The sequence below is a fragment of the Euleptes europaea genome, chromosome 2, assembly GCF_029931775.1.
Source record: "Euleptes europaea isolate rEulEur1 chromosome 2, rEulEur1.hap1, whole genome shotgun sequence".
NCBI classification, from domain to species: domain Eukaryota; kingdom Metazoa; phylum Chordata; class Lepidosauria; order Squamata; family Sphaerodactylidae; genus Euleptes; species Euleptes europaea.
This window is the reverse complement of record NC_079313.1, coordinates 9507790-9526530: the sequence shown is the minus strand read 5'-3', so window position 1 is coordinate 9526530 and position 18741 is coordinate 9507790. Positions and strand designations below refer to the sequence as shown.

General features: G+C 44.7%; 1 protein-coding gene across 2 annotated transcripts; it reads left to right on the top strand.

Moving 5' to 3' along the window:
- The first annotated feature begins 1062 nt into the window (after positions 1–1062).
- On the top strand, positions 1063–17980 carry NDUFA13 (NADH:ubiquinone oxidoreductase subunit A13). Of its 2 annotated transcripts, XM_056845146.1 has the most exons (5): positions 1063–1192; positions 6438–6516; positions 8647–8718; positions 14496–14565; positions 17850–17980. In XM_056845146.1, exons 1-5 carry the CDS (start codon positions 1087–1089, stop codon positions 17967–17969), a joined length of 447 nt encoding a protein of 148 aa, XP_056701124.1. In that variant the 5' UTR covers positions 1063–1086; the 3' UTR covers positions 17970–17980. The 2 variants fall into 2 exon arrangements, with proteins under 2 accessions (XP_056701124.1, XP_056701123.1); XM_056845145.1 differs by lacking the exon at positions 8647–8718.
- Positions 17981–18741: the final 761 nt, after the last annotated feature.

Sequence of the window (18741 nt, the reverse complement as noted above, 5' to 3'; positions counted from 1 at the left end):
CAACCCCAGCACCCCCTGCCTTGTCCTAGAAAACATTATTCATAACAGGGGTTTGCATGATGCACTAAAGAAGATAAGAACAATAACATTTCAAAACAGTAACAATTAATTGCACATCTATTCAAAATCAAAACTTTTTAGTTGAAATTTATTCAACAAAACTGATGGAGTTGATTCAGTGGTACCAGCTCTTCAAAGTCTGGGGAAAACTTCTGATAGTTTCCACCAAATTTGCCAGCATGGTACTATAGCTGGATCTACTGTAAATTAGTGAACAACACAGTTGAAGGGGTCCACCTCTAGCCCCCCCCCCCCCCCCCGCTGCCCTCTTGCCTCTTAGTGCCCTCCTAGGTAATCCCACCGCCCCTTTTGGGAACCAGTGGTCTTGGAAGAAATACGGTGTATGCTGGAAAAGTTATTATTAAAAAGAAAATAGTGCTCGGGTAAATGCGCTCTGTTCAGATAAGTACTCGAGCAAAAAATAATGGAAGATAAAAGGGGACACCCTTCAGGTTAAACATACATACATATACATATACATATATATATACACATACATACATATATATATATATATACACATACATATATATATGTATATATATATATACACAAATATATATATATTTAGATTTGTAAATGCGCTCTGTTCAGATAAGTACTCGAGTAAAAAATAATGGAACTTTGTTTGTTTGTTTAGATTTGTAGGATCATAGAGTTGGAAGGGACCACCAGGGTCACCCCCTGCACCATGCAGGAAATTCACAACTACCTTCCCCCCCCCCCGCGTGACCCCCTACTCCATGCCCAGAAGATGGCCAAGATGAGCACAGAGTGGTTTTAAGAAACTGGAGAGTATTGCTGGGGCGGCGGTCGGTCCTTGCCGATATATACGGTAACCCGGTACCGCCCCACCGCGCAGTCATTGGAGGAAGGCGGGTGGCGCTTTTAGTCCCGCACTTGCGGTAGCCGTCGAGGTCGACGTCCGTTTCCCTGAGGCGGGCGGGCGGGGCGCGGAGGCGGCCGGTGACGTCATCGGCAGGCGCCGCGAAGCCGAGGAGGCCGAGCTGCCTGCCCGCTTCAAGGATGGCGGCGACGGCGGCTGTCGGGAAGGTGAAGCAGGACATGCCGCCTCCGGGCGGCTATGGCCCCATCGACTACAAGAGGCACATGCCCCGGCGGGGGCTGTCAGGTGAGGCGTGGTTGGACCCCCCCCCTCCCCAGTGTGGAAGGAGAGGGGTTAAGCTTCTCCATTTCCCCACCAGCTCCGAAGGAGATGCTCAGTCTCCGGGCCTGGGGCTCTTTCTCCCCCTCTACTCGGACGCCTGAGTCCCCAGGATGAAGGCTGGCAATCAGAGAGAGGGTGGCCAGCTCCGGGTTGGGAAATACCTAGGGGTGCCAACCTCCAGGTCCTAGCTGGAGATCTCCCGCTATTACAACTGCTCTCCAGCCGATAGAGATCCGCTCCCCTGGAGAAAAATGGCCGCTTTGGCAATGGGACTCTAGGCCATGGGTTTTTCTTATGTACTGATGGGCTTAAGAAGTACCCCTGTTCACGGAAAGGGAGTTTTTATGGGCATGATCAAAGGAAGTATTTCTTCACACAAGGCATAGTTAAACTGTGGAACTCCCTGCCCCAGGATGTGGTGATGGCTACCAACTTGGAAGGCTTGAAGAGGGGAGTGGACATGTTCATGGAGGAGAGGGGTGTTCATGGCTACTAGTTAAAAAGGATATTAGTCACGATGCACACCTATTCTCTCCAGGAACAGAGGAGCAGGCCTATTATATAAGGAGGAACACAGGCAGGATGGTGCTGCTGCAGTCGTCTTGTTTGTGGGGCTTCCTGGAGGCACCTGGTTGGCCACTGTGTGAACAGACTGCTGGATTTGATGGGCCTTGGCCTGATCCAGCATGGCCTTTCTTATGTTGTTTGTTCTCCAAAGCAGTCAGTTTCTCCAGGGAGACTGGAGATTTGTTTATTTATTTTATTAGACTGATATCCCGCCTTTTCCCAGCCACAGCAGCTCACAACAACACAATAAATATAAGACAGAAATTAATTACAATTGAATGAATCGTACAAAATGATAACAATATCGATAAAACATCCATGTCTTATATCCCTGGTTAAAAGATGGCACCCGCATCTAATCTGATCCTGCTTATTATAGATCTTTTTTGGGGTGCTTATTTATGACAGTTTAAGAATTAGTGGTTGCAGCCAAGATCCCTACTCCATCCCTCTAAGCACTGTAAACAACTTGATATTCCTCCCATTTTTTCCCTCTTCCTCCGCCTGTTTCTCACTGTGTGAAATAAATATGAGGTTATTTTCTAATAATTATCCAGCATTTTGTACTTTTGGTGGTGAACCAGAGGCTTTTGCCTAGCCTAGCAAAGACCTAAGGCTTCCACGGGGGAGAGGGAAAAGGGAGAAGAAGTCAGTCCTGAAAGAGTGGGTAAAACAGGAAGGAGGGAGATCTCCAGGCCCCATCTTGAGATTGGCATCCTTAGGTGGGCTCTTTCACTCTCCTTCTCCCCTTTTTGGTGGTTAGCCCCCGACGAGCCTTCCTTCACACAGAGAATAGCAGGAATTATGATTTATATGTGTGGGTATTAACTGTATAATTCCCAGGTGGGTAGTCGTGTTGGTCTCTGGTAGAAGAGGGAGATTCGAATCCAGAAGTACCTTAAGGACCAACAAGATATCTAAGATATAAGCTTTCAAAGCTGCCTTTGTCAGATATATTCCTAGGCAGAATCAGAGTGATGCGTCTATTGCTAAGAATCCATCTACCAAACAGAATAAATAACTGTCGAAGGCTTTCACGGTCAGAGTTCATTGGTTCTTGTAGGTTATCCGGGCTGTGTAACCGTGGTCTTGGAATTTTCTTTCCTGACGTTTCGCCAGCAACTGTGGCAGGCATCTTCAGAGTAGTAACACTGAAGGACAGTGTCTCTCAGTGTCAAGGGTGTAGGAAGAGTAATATATAGTCAGAAAGGGGTTGGGTTTGAGCTGAGTATTGTCCTGCAAAAGTATTGTCCTGTAAGTATCAAGATAATGTGCTAATGAGGGTATGGTATGTTAATATGGAACCATTGTATCCTGAAGTGATCTGTTAATGTGTGTAATCCAAAGCTAATCTGTATGGCTATTGTTGAATGTTGTCTTTGTCTGGAGGTTTTTCAGGGCAGGAAGCCAAGCCTTATTCATTCTTAAACTCTCCTCTTTTCTGTTAAAGTTGTGCTGATGTTTATGAATTTCAATGGCTTCTCTGTGCAATCTGACAAAATAGTTGGTAGAATTGTCCAGTCTTTCAGTGTCTTGGAATAAGACCCTGTGTCCTGTTTGTGTCAGTCCATGTTCAGCCACTGCTGATTTCTCAGGTTGGCCAAGTCTGCAGTATCTTTCATGTTCTTTTATCCTTGTTTGTATGCTGCGTTTTGTGGTCCCGATGTAAACTTCTCCACAGCTGCAAGGTATACGATATACTCCTGCAGAGGTGAGGGGGTCTCTTTTGTCTTTTGCTGATCGTAGCATTTGTTGTATTTTCTTGGTGGGTTTAAACACTGTTTGTAGGTTATGTTTTTTCAAAAGTTTCTCCATCCTATCAGTGACTCCTTTAATAAATGGCAAGAATACCTTTCCTATGGGAGACTGTTTTTCTTGAGTTTTCTGATTTTTGTTTGGTTTAATGGCCCTTCTGATTTCATTCTTGGAGTAGCCGTTTGCTAGCAGTGCGTGATTTAGATGATTAGTTTCTTCCTTGAGAAACTGTGGTTCACAGATCCGTCTTGCACGGTCCATTAATGTTTTGATTATTCCTCTTTTTTGTCGGGGGTGGTGGTTGGAGTTTTTGTGTAAGTAGCGATCTGTGTGAGTTGGTTTCCGGTAGACCTTGTGACCTAACTGAAGGTTTGTTTTACGGATGACAAGGGTATCAAGAAATGGGAGTTTACCCTCAATTTCCTTTTCCATGGTAAACTGAATGTTTGGATGGATATTATTAAGATGGTTTAGAAAGTCCATTAATTTTTCTTCACCATGGCTCCAAATGGTAAATGTATCATCTACGAACCTGAACCAGACTGTAGGTTTGTAAGGTGCTGATTCTAATGCTGTTAGAATCAGCACCTTACAAACCTACAGTCTGGTTCAGGTTCGTAGATGATACATTTACCATTTGGAGCCATGGTGAAGAAAAATTAATGGACTTTCTAAACCATCTTAATAATATCCATCCAAACATTCAGTTTACCATGGAAAAGGAAATTGAGGGTAAACTCCCATTTCTTGATACCCTTGTCATCCGTAAAACAAACCTTCAGTTAGGTCACAAGGTCTACCGGAAACCAACTCACACAGATCGCTACTTACACAAAAACTCCAACCACCACCCCCGACAAAAAAGAGGAATAATCAAAACATTAATGGACCGTGCAAGACGGATCTGTGAACCACAGTTTCTCAAGGAAGAAACTAATCATCTAAATCACGCACTGCTAGCAAACGGCTACTCCAAGAATGAAATCAGAAGGGCCATTAAACCAAACAAAAATCAGAAAACTCAAGAAAAACAGTCTCCCATAGGAAAGGTATTCTTGCCATTTATTAAAGGAGTCACTGATAGGATGGAGAAACTTTTGAAAAAACATAACCTACAAACAGTGTTTAAACCCACCAAGAAAATACAACAAATGCTACGATCAGCAAAAGACAAAAGAGACCCCCTCACCTCTGCAGGAGTATATCGTATACCTTGCAGCTGTGGAGAAGTTTACATCGGGACCACAAAACGCAGCATACAAACAAGGATAAAAGAACATGAAAGATACTGCAGACTTGGCCAACCTGAGAAATCAGCAGTGGCTGAACATGGACTGACACAAACAGGACACAGGGTCTTATTCCAAGACACTGAAAGACTGGACAATTCTACCAACTATTTTGTCAGATTGCACAGAGAAGCCATTGAAATTCATAAACATCAGCACAACTTTAACAGAAAAGAGGAGAGTTTAAGAATGAATAAGGCTTGGCTTCCTGCCCTGAAAAACCTCCAGACAAAGACAACATTCAACAATAGCCATACAGATTAGCTTTGGATTACACACATTAACAGATCACTTCAGGATACAATGGTTCCATATTAACATACCATACCCTCATTAGCACATTATCTTGATACTTACAGGACAATACTTTTGCAGGACAATACTCAGCTCAAACCCAACCCCTTTCTGACTATATATTACTCTTCCTACACCCTTGACACTGAGAGACACTGTCCTTCAGTGTTACTACTCTGAAGATGCCTGCCACAGTTGCTGGCGAAACGTCAGGAAAGAAAATTCCAAGACCACGGTTACACAGCCCGGATAACCTACAAGAACCAAAGAATAAATAACTCTTTACTTGGCGTAATGGCTGGCCCCTGTGCAGAGCAATGGAGCTGCCCACAGAGGAGGCAGGGTTGCTACCTACTTAGAGTATACCCCACCGTGTATATGGCAAAATAACTCTCTTGTCAGTTAACCGAAAGAAAAAGTGGAAGCAATCCTCAAGAACTGGCCCAAGGAGGGCTGAACATGTTCGAGGCGGGGCAGAATGTCAAGAGCAGCCGTCAAAAGAGGCGAGTGGAGATCAGCTGCTGAAACCCTGGAGAACTTTGAGAATGCTGAAAGGGGGGGACATTTGGGGGGGGGGTTTCTCAATTGCCCCCCTGTGGTTAGGTGCAGCGCACCTGCCTACTTTGTCTCTCTAATAGCAATCTTGGAGGTCCTGTTCTGATCTGTAGGTCAACACGACGGATGACAGAGTGATGACTTCATGCTGACGAGGGAGACCCCAAATGTACAGAAAAATACCACGTTATTAAAAACGGGAAAAGAGACAGACTTTCTCCTCCCGCCACCCTCCTAAGCCCTCTTATAGGAACCGGACTTTCAAATGCCTGGTCGTTGGAGGGGTGTGGGGAGAATTAGCTGCTGGGAGACAGCTGGGGGCAATTGGGCTTAGACTGGAGTAACTCCTTAGGAATGCACTGTAAAAGACCACAGAAGGAGGCATGACCAAGTTATTGTGGCTAGTAGCTATCAAAAGCATGCTGCTTCATGCTGGCTGGTAACTTTTGGGGGGGCTGTTTGCTATTCTTAGCGAGAAATATGTAGTAAAATGTTGGACTAGGGTCTGGGAGAGCCAGGTTTGAATCCCCACAATTATATGAAGCTTGTTTGGTGAACTTTGGGTCAGTCGCAGGTTCTCGGCGTGGCCTACCTTGCAGGGTTGTTGTGAAAGTAAACTGGAAGGCTTATGTATACTACCCTGAGCTCCTTGGATGAAAGGTAGGATAAAGATGTAGAAAATAAACGAATCTGTTGCTGCTGCTATCCAGTCCAACCTCCATGTTTGTTTGTTTATTTTTTCTGCCTAGGCTATAGCCTGTTTGCCATTGGAATCGGTACTATGATTTACGGCTATTATCAAATGGTCAAGTGGAACCGAGAAAGGAAGTAAGTTGAGAAATGCGAGCCATGTTTGGCAGAGTTTATTCTCCCTCCACTACTGCCCCATGGCGCAGAGTGGTAAGCTGCAGTACTGCAGTCCAAGCTCTGCTCACAACCTGAGTTCAATCCCGACAGAAGTTGGTTTCAAGTAGCCGGCTCGAGGTTGACTCAGCCTTCCATCCTTCCGAGGTCGGTAAAATGAGGACCCAGCTTGCTGGGGGTAAAGAGGAGATGACTGGGGAAGGCACTGGCAAACCACCCCGTAAACAAAGTCTGCCTAGGAAACGTCGGGATGTGACGTCACCCCATGGATCCGGAATGACCCAGTGCTTGCACAGGGGACCTTTACCTACTACCACCAACAGAGAGCGAAGGAAAAAGGGTAGAGGAGGAAAACTGGGCAAGAATGTCAAAGCGAAGGAGCAAGCTTAGGTCCGTGAATTAATCCAATCTCCATTTATAGCCATCTAGAGCTAGTGGCTACTCCTACATCATGGGGCAGTGAGTTCCGCATGGTGTGCATTTTGCTGTCAAAAAGGCAAATTCCATGCTGGCCATAATTAGACGAGGAATAGAGAATAAATCTGCGGCTATTGTACTGCCCTTGTACAAATCTGTGGTGAGACCACACTTGGAATACTGTGGGCAGTTCTGGTCACCACACCTCAAAAAGGATATTGCAGAGCTCGAGAAGGTGCAGAAAAGAGCAACCAAAATGATCAGGGCGCTAGGGCGTCGCCAGTGTGGTGTAGTGGTTAAGAGCGGTGGTTTGGAGTGGTGGACTCTGATCTGGAGAACTGGGTTTGATTCCCCATTTGTCCACATAAGCGTGGACTCTAATCTGGAGTACCGAGTTTGATTCCCCACTCTATGTGAAGCCTGCTGGATGACCTTGGCCCAGTCACATTTCTCTCTGAACTCTCTCAGCCTCACCTACCTCACAAGGTGTCTGTTGTGTGGAGAGGAAGGGAAGGTGAATGTGAGCCTGTTCAAGACTCCTTTTGGTAGAGAAAGTCAGGGTATAAAAACCTCTTCTTCCTCCTCCTGAAAGAGGGAGCAAACCCTGAAATCTTTTTTTTTCTGCTGTCAAGTTGCATCTGATTTATGGCGACTCCATAGGGTTATCAAGGCAAGAGACATTCTGAGGTGATTTGCCATTGCCCGCCTCTGCATCGCAGCCCTGGTATTCCTTGGGTGGTCTCCCATTCAAATACTGGCCAGGACTAACCTTGCTTAAACTTCTGAGGCCTAACGAGATCGGGCTAGCCTGTAGTACCCAGGACAGGGCCCAGAGATCTTTAGAAGAGAGCAAATGTCACCCTGACAGATAAAAGGAAGTATTTCTTTACACGACGCATCGTTAAATTGAGGAACTCCCTGCCCCAGGATGGGGTGATGGCTGCCCACTTGGAAGGCTTCAAGAGGGGAGTGTTCATGGAGGATACGGCTACCTATGGCTACAAGTCAAAATAGATACTAGTCATGTATCATTGGGAAGGGGCCGTGGCTCAGTTTGTAGAGCATCTGCCTGGCATGCAGAAGACCCCAGGTTCAATCCCCGGCATCTCCAGTTAAAGGGACTAGGCAAGTAGGTGATGGGAAAGACCTCTGCCTGAGACTCTGGAGAGCCATGGAGAGGGGCCGTGGCTCAGTGGTAGAGCATATGCCTGGCATGCAGAAGGTCCCAGGTTCAATCCCCGGCATCTCCATTTAAAGGGACTAGGCAAGTAGGTGATGGGAAAGACCTCTGCCTGAGAACCCGGAGAGCCACTGCCGGTCTGAGTAGACAATACTGACTTTGATGGACCAAGGGCCTGATTCAATACAAGGCAGCTTCATGTATTTTTGTATGTATGTATTCATGATGCGTACCTATTCTCTCCAGGATCAGAGGAGCATGCCTATTATATTAGGTGCTGTGGAACACAGGCAGGACAATGGTGCTGCAGCCGACTTGCTTGTGGGCTTCCTAGAGGCACCTGGTTGGCCACTGTGTGAACAGAGTGTTGGACTCGATGGGCCTTGGTCTGATCCAGCAGGGCCTTTCTTATGTACTTATGACTCCCAGTGGGCCAGTCGCGGAAACTATATTTTCTTTTATGAGGGACCACAGCCTCTTCTTTGTCTTCTCCCCAGGCGCATGGCCATTGAGGATTTGGAAGTCCGGATCGCGCTGTTGCCTCTTCTGATGGCCGAGGACGACCGAAGGTAGGCACCGCACCTTAGCTGCAGGCTCCCAGGGGGCCCCTCTGCTCCCCAGAACTGCCCTAAGCAGCCCTTTCTTTCCCATCACTGTGGCCCCTACCCCGACGGCAGATGGCTGACCTTACTGCCTCCCAAGATTCTTAAGTTTAAGGATGTGTCACTGGCAACCAAGATCAAGTTAATTCATGCCATTGTATTCCTTGTTACTATGTATGGGTGTGAAAGCTGGACAATGAAGAAAGCTGACAGGAAGAAAGTAGACTCCTTTGAAATGTGGTGTTGGAGAAGAGTGTTACGGATGTTGTGGGCTAAGGCAATAATTGACCTGAGCATATGGTTTTCCTCTGGATCTATATGAGTAAAAGGCATTTCTTAAGAACTGATGCAGTAATGTGGGGTAAAGTTCATGCTGACTGAAAGCTGTTTTAAGATAAAGATAACTGCACGGCTGCAAGGTTAAGACTTTTTAACGCTGCCCGCTTGATAATTGGGTCTGAAAAGTCGGCAAATGCTTATCCAGAGTGCTCTTCTAGACATAAACTAGAAGGTCATCTCTGTCTGGAGGTTTTTGGTCTCTGTTTTGAGATACAGTGTAAAAAAGAAGGAATTATGTCATTGTCCGATAAGCAGTACACCAGCTGGTGACCTTGGGAGCTTGGTGACTTAATGCCACATTAATACGTTGAAGAGCTTTCTCCACAGACCAGGTAGAGGTGGACAATGCCAGTCACTATCAAAAAGTGACCAATTTGGACACAGGACAGAAGTTTATATCCTCCTCAACTCAGATAACCACTGGTCTGAGAGAATATAAGGAAGCCTCAAACAGCCAGAAGGCAGGAGGGTTGGTAGAGGACAGCTGAACGCTGTCTGGCTGCTGGCCCTCCCCAAACATCCGCTAAGATGTAAAACTAGGAAGGCAGGGAGTTGATGGAAGTTGGCTGACACTGACTGACCTCACTCCCTATATCTGTCTCTTGCGTGAGACACAAGAAATGAGTTACAGAGAGGACAGCAAGTCTGTCTGGCCATAACTCATTCTATTATTCCATATCTTGCGTGATATGGATGGCTTATTCTATTTCATGTCTTGCGTGACATATCATTTCACAAGCTCTCTGTGAGGATGGGAAAAACTCTCCTTGAGAGCAATTCATTTCAAGATGACCTGCTAAGGCTGGACATCTGAAATGACTGCTGGCAGACTAATGATTTAAATGGTCTGACCTGGCTTTCCTTGAGAAACATGGAAGTTGTGAAACCCAAGTTACAGAACTGGTTTCTCCAGTTCCCAGAACCAGAAACAGGGAAAAAAGAGTCAGAGGTTCCCCCAACATAACAGGGGAAGCGTCTACACTCAGAATAAGAGGCCAGAGATGTTCCTGGGGGAGAAAAGGAGAATCTCTGTTCTCTATAACAAAGCTTAAGGCACATATAAAATGCTTACATAAAACATATACAAAATCTATCAGGCCTATTCATGGAGACACTTAGTCCAGGAAACATATTCACTGAAATTGGCAAAGCCAGAGAATAACTGAGTCTTCCATACAAACACTAATACAGCCTTAAGCTTACACATAATGAATTATACATAATAAGCTCTGCATTACTGACTGTTAAGAAATACACATACCATCAGCATGTATGAAGCATTCCTGATCTTAACAATGATCAGAAGTCCATAAACATAAATATAAAATATAAAAGCTTACTACACATAGCTATAACAACTTACTATAGTCTCAAATAGCTCTAACTTCAGCTTTATCTGATAAATAGTCTTCAGAACAGTATTTCAATGAACCTAAACTGGCATGAAATACTCAATGAGCTTTTGGACGATAATTCTCAAATAAACGAAGAACCAGAGAATCAAAGATATGGTAAAGACATAGAAACATGGGAAAAGACTATGTCCTTACAGAAAAGGTTTGCAATATCCTAAATATCAGCTATGCATATGAGCTGGAGAGGTTTAGAAATAATATAAGGGTGTACTCAATTTACTATAACTTATAGTTTATATTTCAGGTACTCTGGATTAAGAAGCTCTTAACTATAACAGGTCTTTTCCCCATTATATTTAACCATATCTTCTCTCCCATAATACTAACTATGTTTTTACAAGATTCTGTAACTGTAGTATTCTAAATGAATCTAGAGATACAAGTTAAAATCTCATAGAGAGAAATGCATTAAAGGTTTATGGTTAGAAAACCTTACATAGAGAAATTGCTTATAAAGATTGTATGAAACTGCTTGCATATATTAACATAACTGAACATGTAAAAGAATCATAATGTTTGTACTTTATGACATGTTTTGAGAGTGTGTAAATATTCACATGCATATATATATATATTATGTGAAATAAATGTTATTTAAAGGAAGTCCCTTGTTCATAAATTTTCTGGCACTTCTCAATAGAAAGCCTACAGTCCCTGTAGGAATTATCATTGACTTCTGGCTGTGATGTCTCGCTGAATAGATAGCTCAATTTCTCAGTAAGTGGTACATTCTAGGAGTGTAGACCCCTTAATGCCACAAGTGGTGACATGGATACCCTGGATCGCCAAAAAACAACAACAAATAAGTGTGTTCTAGATTAAATAAAGCCTGAACTGACTCGTAGAGCCAGCATGGTGTAATGGTTAAGAGCGGCAGACTCTAGTCTGGTGAACAAGCCAAAGAGATAAAATTTTTAGACATCCTAAATGACTGTGCCCTCGAACACTTGGTCATAGACCCAACCAGAGGGGAAGCAATCCTTGATTTAATACTCTGTGGTGCTGCCGGTGACTTAGTGCAGGATGTGGATGTAGTTGAGCCAGTTGGCAATAGTGATCACAATGGCATCAAATTTAATTTAGATGTAAGTGGGAAAGTGACTGGGAAATCTCATACAATTACCTTTGACTTTAAAAGAGGGAACTTCTCTAAAATGAGAAAACTGGTAAAGAGGAAGTTGAAAGGAACAGTTAAGAGGGTTAAATCTCTTGAAAAGGCTTGGGGGTTACTCAAGTCCACATTACTAGAGGCTCAGCTAGCTTGTATACCGCAGGGGGAAAGGTAGTAACAAGTCCAAGAGGTCACCACCATGGCTAACGGGTAAGGTGAAGGACGCAATTAGAGAAAAAAAGTCTTCCTTCAGAGACTGGAAGGTTTGCCCAAATGAGGCGAACAGAAGCAAACACAAACTTGCACAAAGGAAATGCAAGCAGATAATTAGAGATGCAAAAAAAGATTTTGAGGGGCATATTGCTAAACACATCAAAACAAACAATAATAAATTCTTTAAGTATATTAGGAGTAGGAAACCAGCTAGGGAAGCGGTTGGACCATTGGATGACAATGGGAGTAAAGGAACTCTAAGGGAGGATAAAGTGATTGCTGAAAAACTAAATGAATTCTTCTCATCTGTCTTCACTGTTGAAGATACAGGGCAGATTCCTTCTCCTGAACAGAGAGTTTGGAGAGGGGAAAATGAGGAACTAAGGCAAATAGTGGTAACAAGGCAGGAAGTCCTAGAACGTCTAGACAAACTGCAAACTAACAAGTCACAGGGACCAGACGGTATTCATCCTAGAGTTCTTCAAGAACTCAGATGGGAAATTGCTGAATTTCTAACAAATATATGTAATATGTCCCTTCGATCAGCCTCTGTACCAGAGGACTGGAGAATGGCCAATGTAACACCCATTTATAAAAAAGGTTCCAGGGGGGACCCAGGAAATTACAGGCCGGTTAGCTTAACGTCTGTTCTGGGTAAATTGGTGGAAAGCATTATTAAAGATAGAATTGTCAAGCATATAGAAGGGCAAGGCCTGCTGGGCAAAACCTAACATGGCTTCTGTAAGGGTAGGTCCTGTCTCACTAACCTATTAGAGTTTTTTGATAGCGTCAATAAGCATGTGGACAGGAATGAGCCTGTGGATACTGTGTATTTGGATTTCCAAAAAGCTTTTGACAAAGTCCCCCACCAAAGACTGCTAAGCAAACTTTATAGTCATGGGATAAGAGGGCAAGTCCTCTTATGGATTGAGAGCTGGCTGAAAAATAGGAAGCAGAGAGTAGGAATCAATGGTCAGTTCTCACAATGGCGGGATATGAGCAGTGGGGTGCCTCAGGGATCTGTGTTGGGGCCGGTGCTTTTCAAACTGTTCATCAATGACCTGGAGTTGGGGTTAAACAGTGAAGTAGCCAAGTTTGCAGATGACACCAAATTATTTAGGGTGGTTAAAACAAAATTGGACTGTGAAGAGCTCCAGAAGGAAGAATGGGCATTAAAATGGCAAATGAGATTCAATGTGAGCAAGTGTAAAGTGATGCATATTGGGGCAAAAAATCCCAACTTCAAATATACACTGATGGGATCTGTGCTGGCAGCGACAGACCAAGAAAGGGATCTTGGGGTGGTAGTGGATAGCTCAATGAAGATGTCAACCCAGTGTGCGGCTGCTGTAAAAAAGGCAAATTCCATGCTGGCCATAATTAGACGAGGAATAGAGAAGAAAACTGCTGATATCATACTGCCCTTGTACAAATCTATGGTGAGGCCACACTTGGAATACTGTGTACAGTTCTGGTCACCGCACCTAAAAAAGGATATTACAGAGCTTGAGAAGGTGCAGAAAAGAGCAACCAAAATGATTAAGGGACTAGAGCAACTGTCCTATGGGGAGCGGTTAGGACGCTTAGGGCTGTTTAGCTTGGAAAGAAGGCAGCTGAGGGGAGACATGATAGAGGTCTATAAAATTATGCATGGTTTGGAGAAGTGGACAGGGAGAAGTTTTTCTCCCTCTCATAATACTAGAACACGGGGTCATCTGCTAAAGCTGGAGAGCGAGAGATTCAAAACAGATAAAAGGAAATATTTTTTCACACAACACATAGTTAAATTGTGGAACTCCCTGCCCCAGGATGTGGTGATGGCTGCCAGCTTGGAGGGCTTTAAGAGGGGAGTGGACATATTCATGGAGGAGAGGGGTATTCATGGTTATTAGTTAGAATGGATACTGGTCATGCTGCATACCTATTCTCTCTAGTATCAGAGGAGCATGCCTATTATTTTGGGTGCGGTGGAACACAGGCAGGATGGTGCTGCTGCACTCGTCTTGTTTGTGGCTTCCTAAAGGCAGCTGGTTGACCACTGTGTGAACAGACTGCTGGACTTGATGGGCCTTGGTCTGATCCAGCAGGGCCTTTCTTATGTTCTTAAGCGGGTTCAATTCCCCACTCCTCCTCATGAAGCCTGCTGGGTGACTTTGGGCCAGTCCTCTTTGAACTCTTTTAGAAGAAGAAGAAGAAGAGTTGGTTTTTATATGCTGACTTTCTCTACCACTTAAGGAAGACCATCTTACAATCACCTTCCCTTCCCCTCTCCACTACAGGAACCCTGTGAGGTAGGTGGGGCTGAGAGATCTCTAAGAGAGCTGTGACTAGCCCAAGGTCACCCAGCTGGCTTCATGTGGGCGAGTAGGGAAACAAATCCAGTTCACCAGATTTGCGCCCACCGCTCATGTGGAGGAGGGGGGAATCAAACCCGGTTCTCCAGATTAGAGTCCGCCACTCTTGACCGCTACACCATGCTGGGAAGTGAAGGAATGCCCTTTCTCAAAATAGTCACTGCTAGCCGGCCCTAATAACAACCAGGGCGGGGTGGAGTTGAGAGTGCAGCTCTTGGCCACGGGGGCTCACTGTATGGTGCGCTTGGCAACTTTATCAGCTCTTGGTTTCTTGCCCTGAACTCAATCTTCCTTTTCCATCCTTTCATTCAGGACACTTCGCATCTTACGGCAGAACTTCGAAGAGGAGGCCAAGATCATGAAGGATGTCCCAGGATGGACGGTGCGGCCCTTGGAACGTTTTAGTAAATGAGAGCGTTGTAACCGGCGGGGGTGTCCTACTTACTCTGTAGTGCCCCCCCCGACCACACCCACTAGTCGCCTTTAGGGGTGCCTCCTCATAAAGTAGCCCTGGGGTCCCCAAATTTTTTGCGCCTGTGGGCAACTTCGGGATTCGAACCCAAGGTAGTGGGCACAACCACAAAATGGCTGCCATGGCGGGTGGAGCCACACACATATAGGAAGCCCGAGTACCGGCAAGAAGAGAGGTAATTTTAAAAAATACACTGGGAAGGATGAATGAGAGAGAGAATAAAGCCAACACAGTAGTGGCAGTTGAAATAATGTCCTTTTTATCTGCACAAAGAACCTAAAAGTTGAGCTGAAAATTACAACAAAATGCCGATATTATTTAGTATGCAGTGTACCCCAAATTAAAAACACTGGGCCTTAAATGTAGAGACTGATCTATTAAAAGAACATATACAATAGTTGCTAATTTTCCAACATAAAAAATGTAAAGGTCCCCTGTGCAAGCACCAGGTCATTCCTGACACATGGGGTGATATCACATCCTGACGTTTCCTAGGCAGACTTTGTTTATGGGGTAGTTTGCAAGTGCTTTCCCCAGTCATCTTCCCTTTACCCCCAGCAAGCTGGGTACTCATTTTACCGACCTCAGAAGGATGGAAGGCTGAGTCGACCTCGAGCCGGCTACCTGAAACCGACTTCCATTGGGATCGAACTCAGGTCGTGAGCAGAGCTTGGACTGCAGTACTGCAGCTTACTGCTCTGTGCCACGGGGCTCCTTAATTTTCCAACATAGCTGATGATAAAAAAATCAATGTAAATGACCAATAAATAACCCAAATGCATTTCGGCCTATGTGGCCTTCTTCAGTGGTCTTATGTACATTTACATATTTTAGAAACACATCCAGAAATACATATACCTTTAAAGGTTTGCTGAAGCCGCTCAAGCTACTGTGATCAGTGGTTATGATTGTAGGATTTGTACCCCACTGAAAGGTATGGTTCCTTATCTAACGTAACCACCCCAACTGGAGATGCAACCTAATTGAATTACTTTAAAATTCTTTTTATTGCTGTGCTTCGGAATTATTAGTAAAATGTAAAATCTATATATATGCAATATATGTGCAACAAGCAAAACAAGCTAGTTTACATGACAAAGTTTCACAGATCTTATTTTAAAAGATATCTGGATATAACCATCAAAAATTATAACAGCATTACATACCCAACGATGAACATACTGACCAGGAAACTCTGATAAGAGTCTTCCGATGTCTTACAGTTTCTACCCCCTTATATACTCTTTCAAAGTTTGGTTGTTGTGAGAACTTAAAAATCTGTTCCCATCTATAATAGTTTTCTCATCAAATCTTTCCCAAGGATGCAAGACATTATTCTCATATATTAAAATACAAATCAGACAAAATTTCCTCCAATAAGCATTCATTCTAATCTTCCCATCCTTTGTAACTCTTGTCAGATGAATAGGTTACATAGAAAATTGATTATATTTGTATAAAACCCCAGCAATGCTGTAAAGCGATAACCGTCTATATCGTTTGGCCCGTTGTCACTTGTAAAACATGGAATTTTCACCAATGTCATATGGATGTGTATATCATCAATCGATAATACGTATTATCATTGATTGATGATATAAACATATTTCCAACATTGGAAATACATTATAAGACCTCTGTGTGAGCCAATTTGAATGGTGAAAATTTACATTGGTCCTTTACATTGGTTTTTTTTAATCATCAACTACATTGGAAAATTAGCAAATTATAATTTTCAGATCAACTTTGAGGTTCTTTATCTAGTTGAGATTGAGTTTTTTCTTGTTCTTCCCTTTTTGTGACTTCCATTATCTGCACAGTCAGTCAGATCTTCAGTGGCCAATCACAAGCCCTGCTGGGGAAGGGAGCCCCCCCCCAGCACCACCCACTTCTTAAAAACTCTTGGCGGAGGCTGTGGCACCCATGGATACCGTGTTGGGGGCACCTGGCATAGACCTGTTCCCTCCAAAGCTTTTAAGTAACCGAAAGAAGGGACTGTGCACCGTTTGATGGAGATCTCTAGGGAAGGGAAGAAGGACTAACAGGCTGCAAAATTAAGTTTTGCTTGATTATTTTTACTGGATAAGAATGTCTTTCGAGTGACCAGGGCGAGGGAAGCAACCCTAGAGAAGAGAGCGGCAGCGTTGCTATTCAGCGCCCCTGTTGCCTGTGGCCAGAGGTGGCATTGCAGCTACCAGATGAGCAGGAATAAAAATGAAACAAGGAATCAAAAGTATGGGGAGGGGCCGTGGCTCAGTGATAGAGCATCTGCTTGGCATGCAGAAGGACCCAGGTTCAATCCCCGGCAACTCCAGTTAAATGTACTAGGCAAGTAGGTGATGGGAAAGACCTCAGCCTGAGAGTCTGGAGAGCCGCTGCCGGTCTGAGTAGACAGTACTGACTTTGATGGACCAAGGGTCTGATTCAGTATAGGGTAGCTTCATAGGGAGGGGCTGTGGCTCAGTGGTAAAGCATCTGCTTGGCATGCAGAAGGTCCCAGGTTCAACCCCTCTGCAGTTAAAAGGACCAGGCAAGTAGGTGATGTGAAAGACCCCTGCCTGAGACCCTGGAGAGCTGTGGAGAGGGGTCGTGGCTCAGTGGTAGAGCATCTACTTGGCATGCAGAAGATCCCACATTCAATACCCAGCATCTCCAGTTAAAGGCACTAGGCAGGTAGGTGATGTGAAAGACCTCTTCCTGAGACCCCAGAGAGCCGCTGCTGGTCTGAGTAGGCAGTACTGACTTTGATGGACCAAGGGTCTGATTCAGTAGAAGGCAGCTTCATGTGTTCATGTTTATATACAAATGATCTTGATAGACACAGGATAGTCCTAATAGATACCAGCTAAAACTACCCATATCTGTCAGCAATTTAACACTTCGACATTCTCCTGGGCAAATACTAGCAATTAAGTCATTCCAGGAACTAAAATCTCTGCCACTCTTCAGGATTAAAGGCCCTTCTCAATTTTGTCTGTGATTACAGACCTGGGTGCAAAAGTGGGCAACCAATCATGTCGTTTGGTGGTCTGATTCGGGATGAGGCAGCTTCATGAGTTCAGTATTCCCCAGGCCCTAGTGACACCCCAGTCTGAGAAACAGATTGAGATGTTTCCCAGATAGATTACCTGCCAGGTGAGTCTCTGCCTGCCTTCATTTCGTCAGCCCTAACATCCTTTTCTCCTCCCTCGCAGGTGGCCGAGTCTCGCTTCCACACCACCCGCTGGGTGCCCCCTACCCAGGACGAGCTGTATTACTTGCACCCCCAGAGCGAGCTGGACAATGCCAAATTCGGTTGTCAGTTTTACACATGAGCAGGGAGAGGTGCACCCCTTGCCTTCTCAAAAAAGCATTTTTGTTAATAAAGTTTGGCAGAAACAGTTTCACTGTGTCCTTGATGTTCCTGTAACCCTCTCTCTGATGAAAAAGGTACTAAGAAAGGCAGGGAGACTTCCTAGGAGGGATGGTGGAATGCTCTTCCTCCCTCTGAGCTCCAAAGATTAGGGTTGCCAGCTCCTGATGGGAAACACCTGGAGATTTTGGGGGCGGAGCCTGAGGAGGGCGAGGTTTGGGGAGGGAAGGGACTTCAATGCCACAGAGTCCTGTTGTCAAAGTGGCCATTTTCTCCAGGGGCGCTGATCTCTATCAGCTGGAGATCAGTTGTAATAGCAGGAGATCTCCAGCTAGTACCTGGGGGTTGGCAACCCTACCAAAGATCCATCTCTTTTTATTTAGGCTGGGATTTCTTGTCAAATGGTTGATTAAAATGCTGGATTAAAAAAGCACCTCCTCAAATTATCAGGCAGCAGCCTTTTTGGGAGGATTGTTAATTATTTTTAACACAAGGCCTTGCCCCATGAATGTCTCTTCCAAGATCATAGAATCATAGATTTGGAAGGGACCACCAGGGTTATCCAGTCCAACCCCCTGCACAGTCAGGAAATTCACAACTACCTCTCCGCCCCGTGATCCACTACTGCATGCCCAGAAGATGGGGCAAACCCTCAAGGATCCCTGGCCAATCTGGCCTGGAGGAAAATTGCTTCCTGACCCCAAAGTGGCGATCTGCACTACCCTGGGCATGCA

Bases quoted from the DNA above. Each gene is read 5' to 3' on its own strand.
- NDUFA13 (XM_056845146.1), top strand. From the start codon at position 1,087: ATGGCGGCGACGGCGGCTGTCGGGAAGGTGAAGCAGGACATGCCGCCT. The intron at 1,193-6,437 runs GTGAGGCGTGGT...TTTTCTGCCTAG, and splicing joins GCCCCGGCGGGGGCTGTCAG to GCTATAGCCTGTTTGCCATT. The intron at 14,566-17,849 runs GTGCGGCCCTTG...CCTCCCTCGCAG, and splicing joins AGGATGTCCCAGGATGGACG to GTGGCCGAGTCTCGCTTCCA.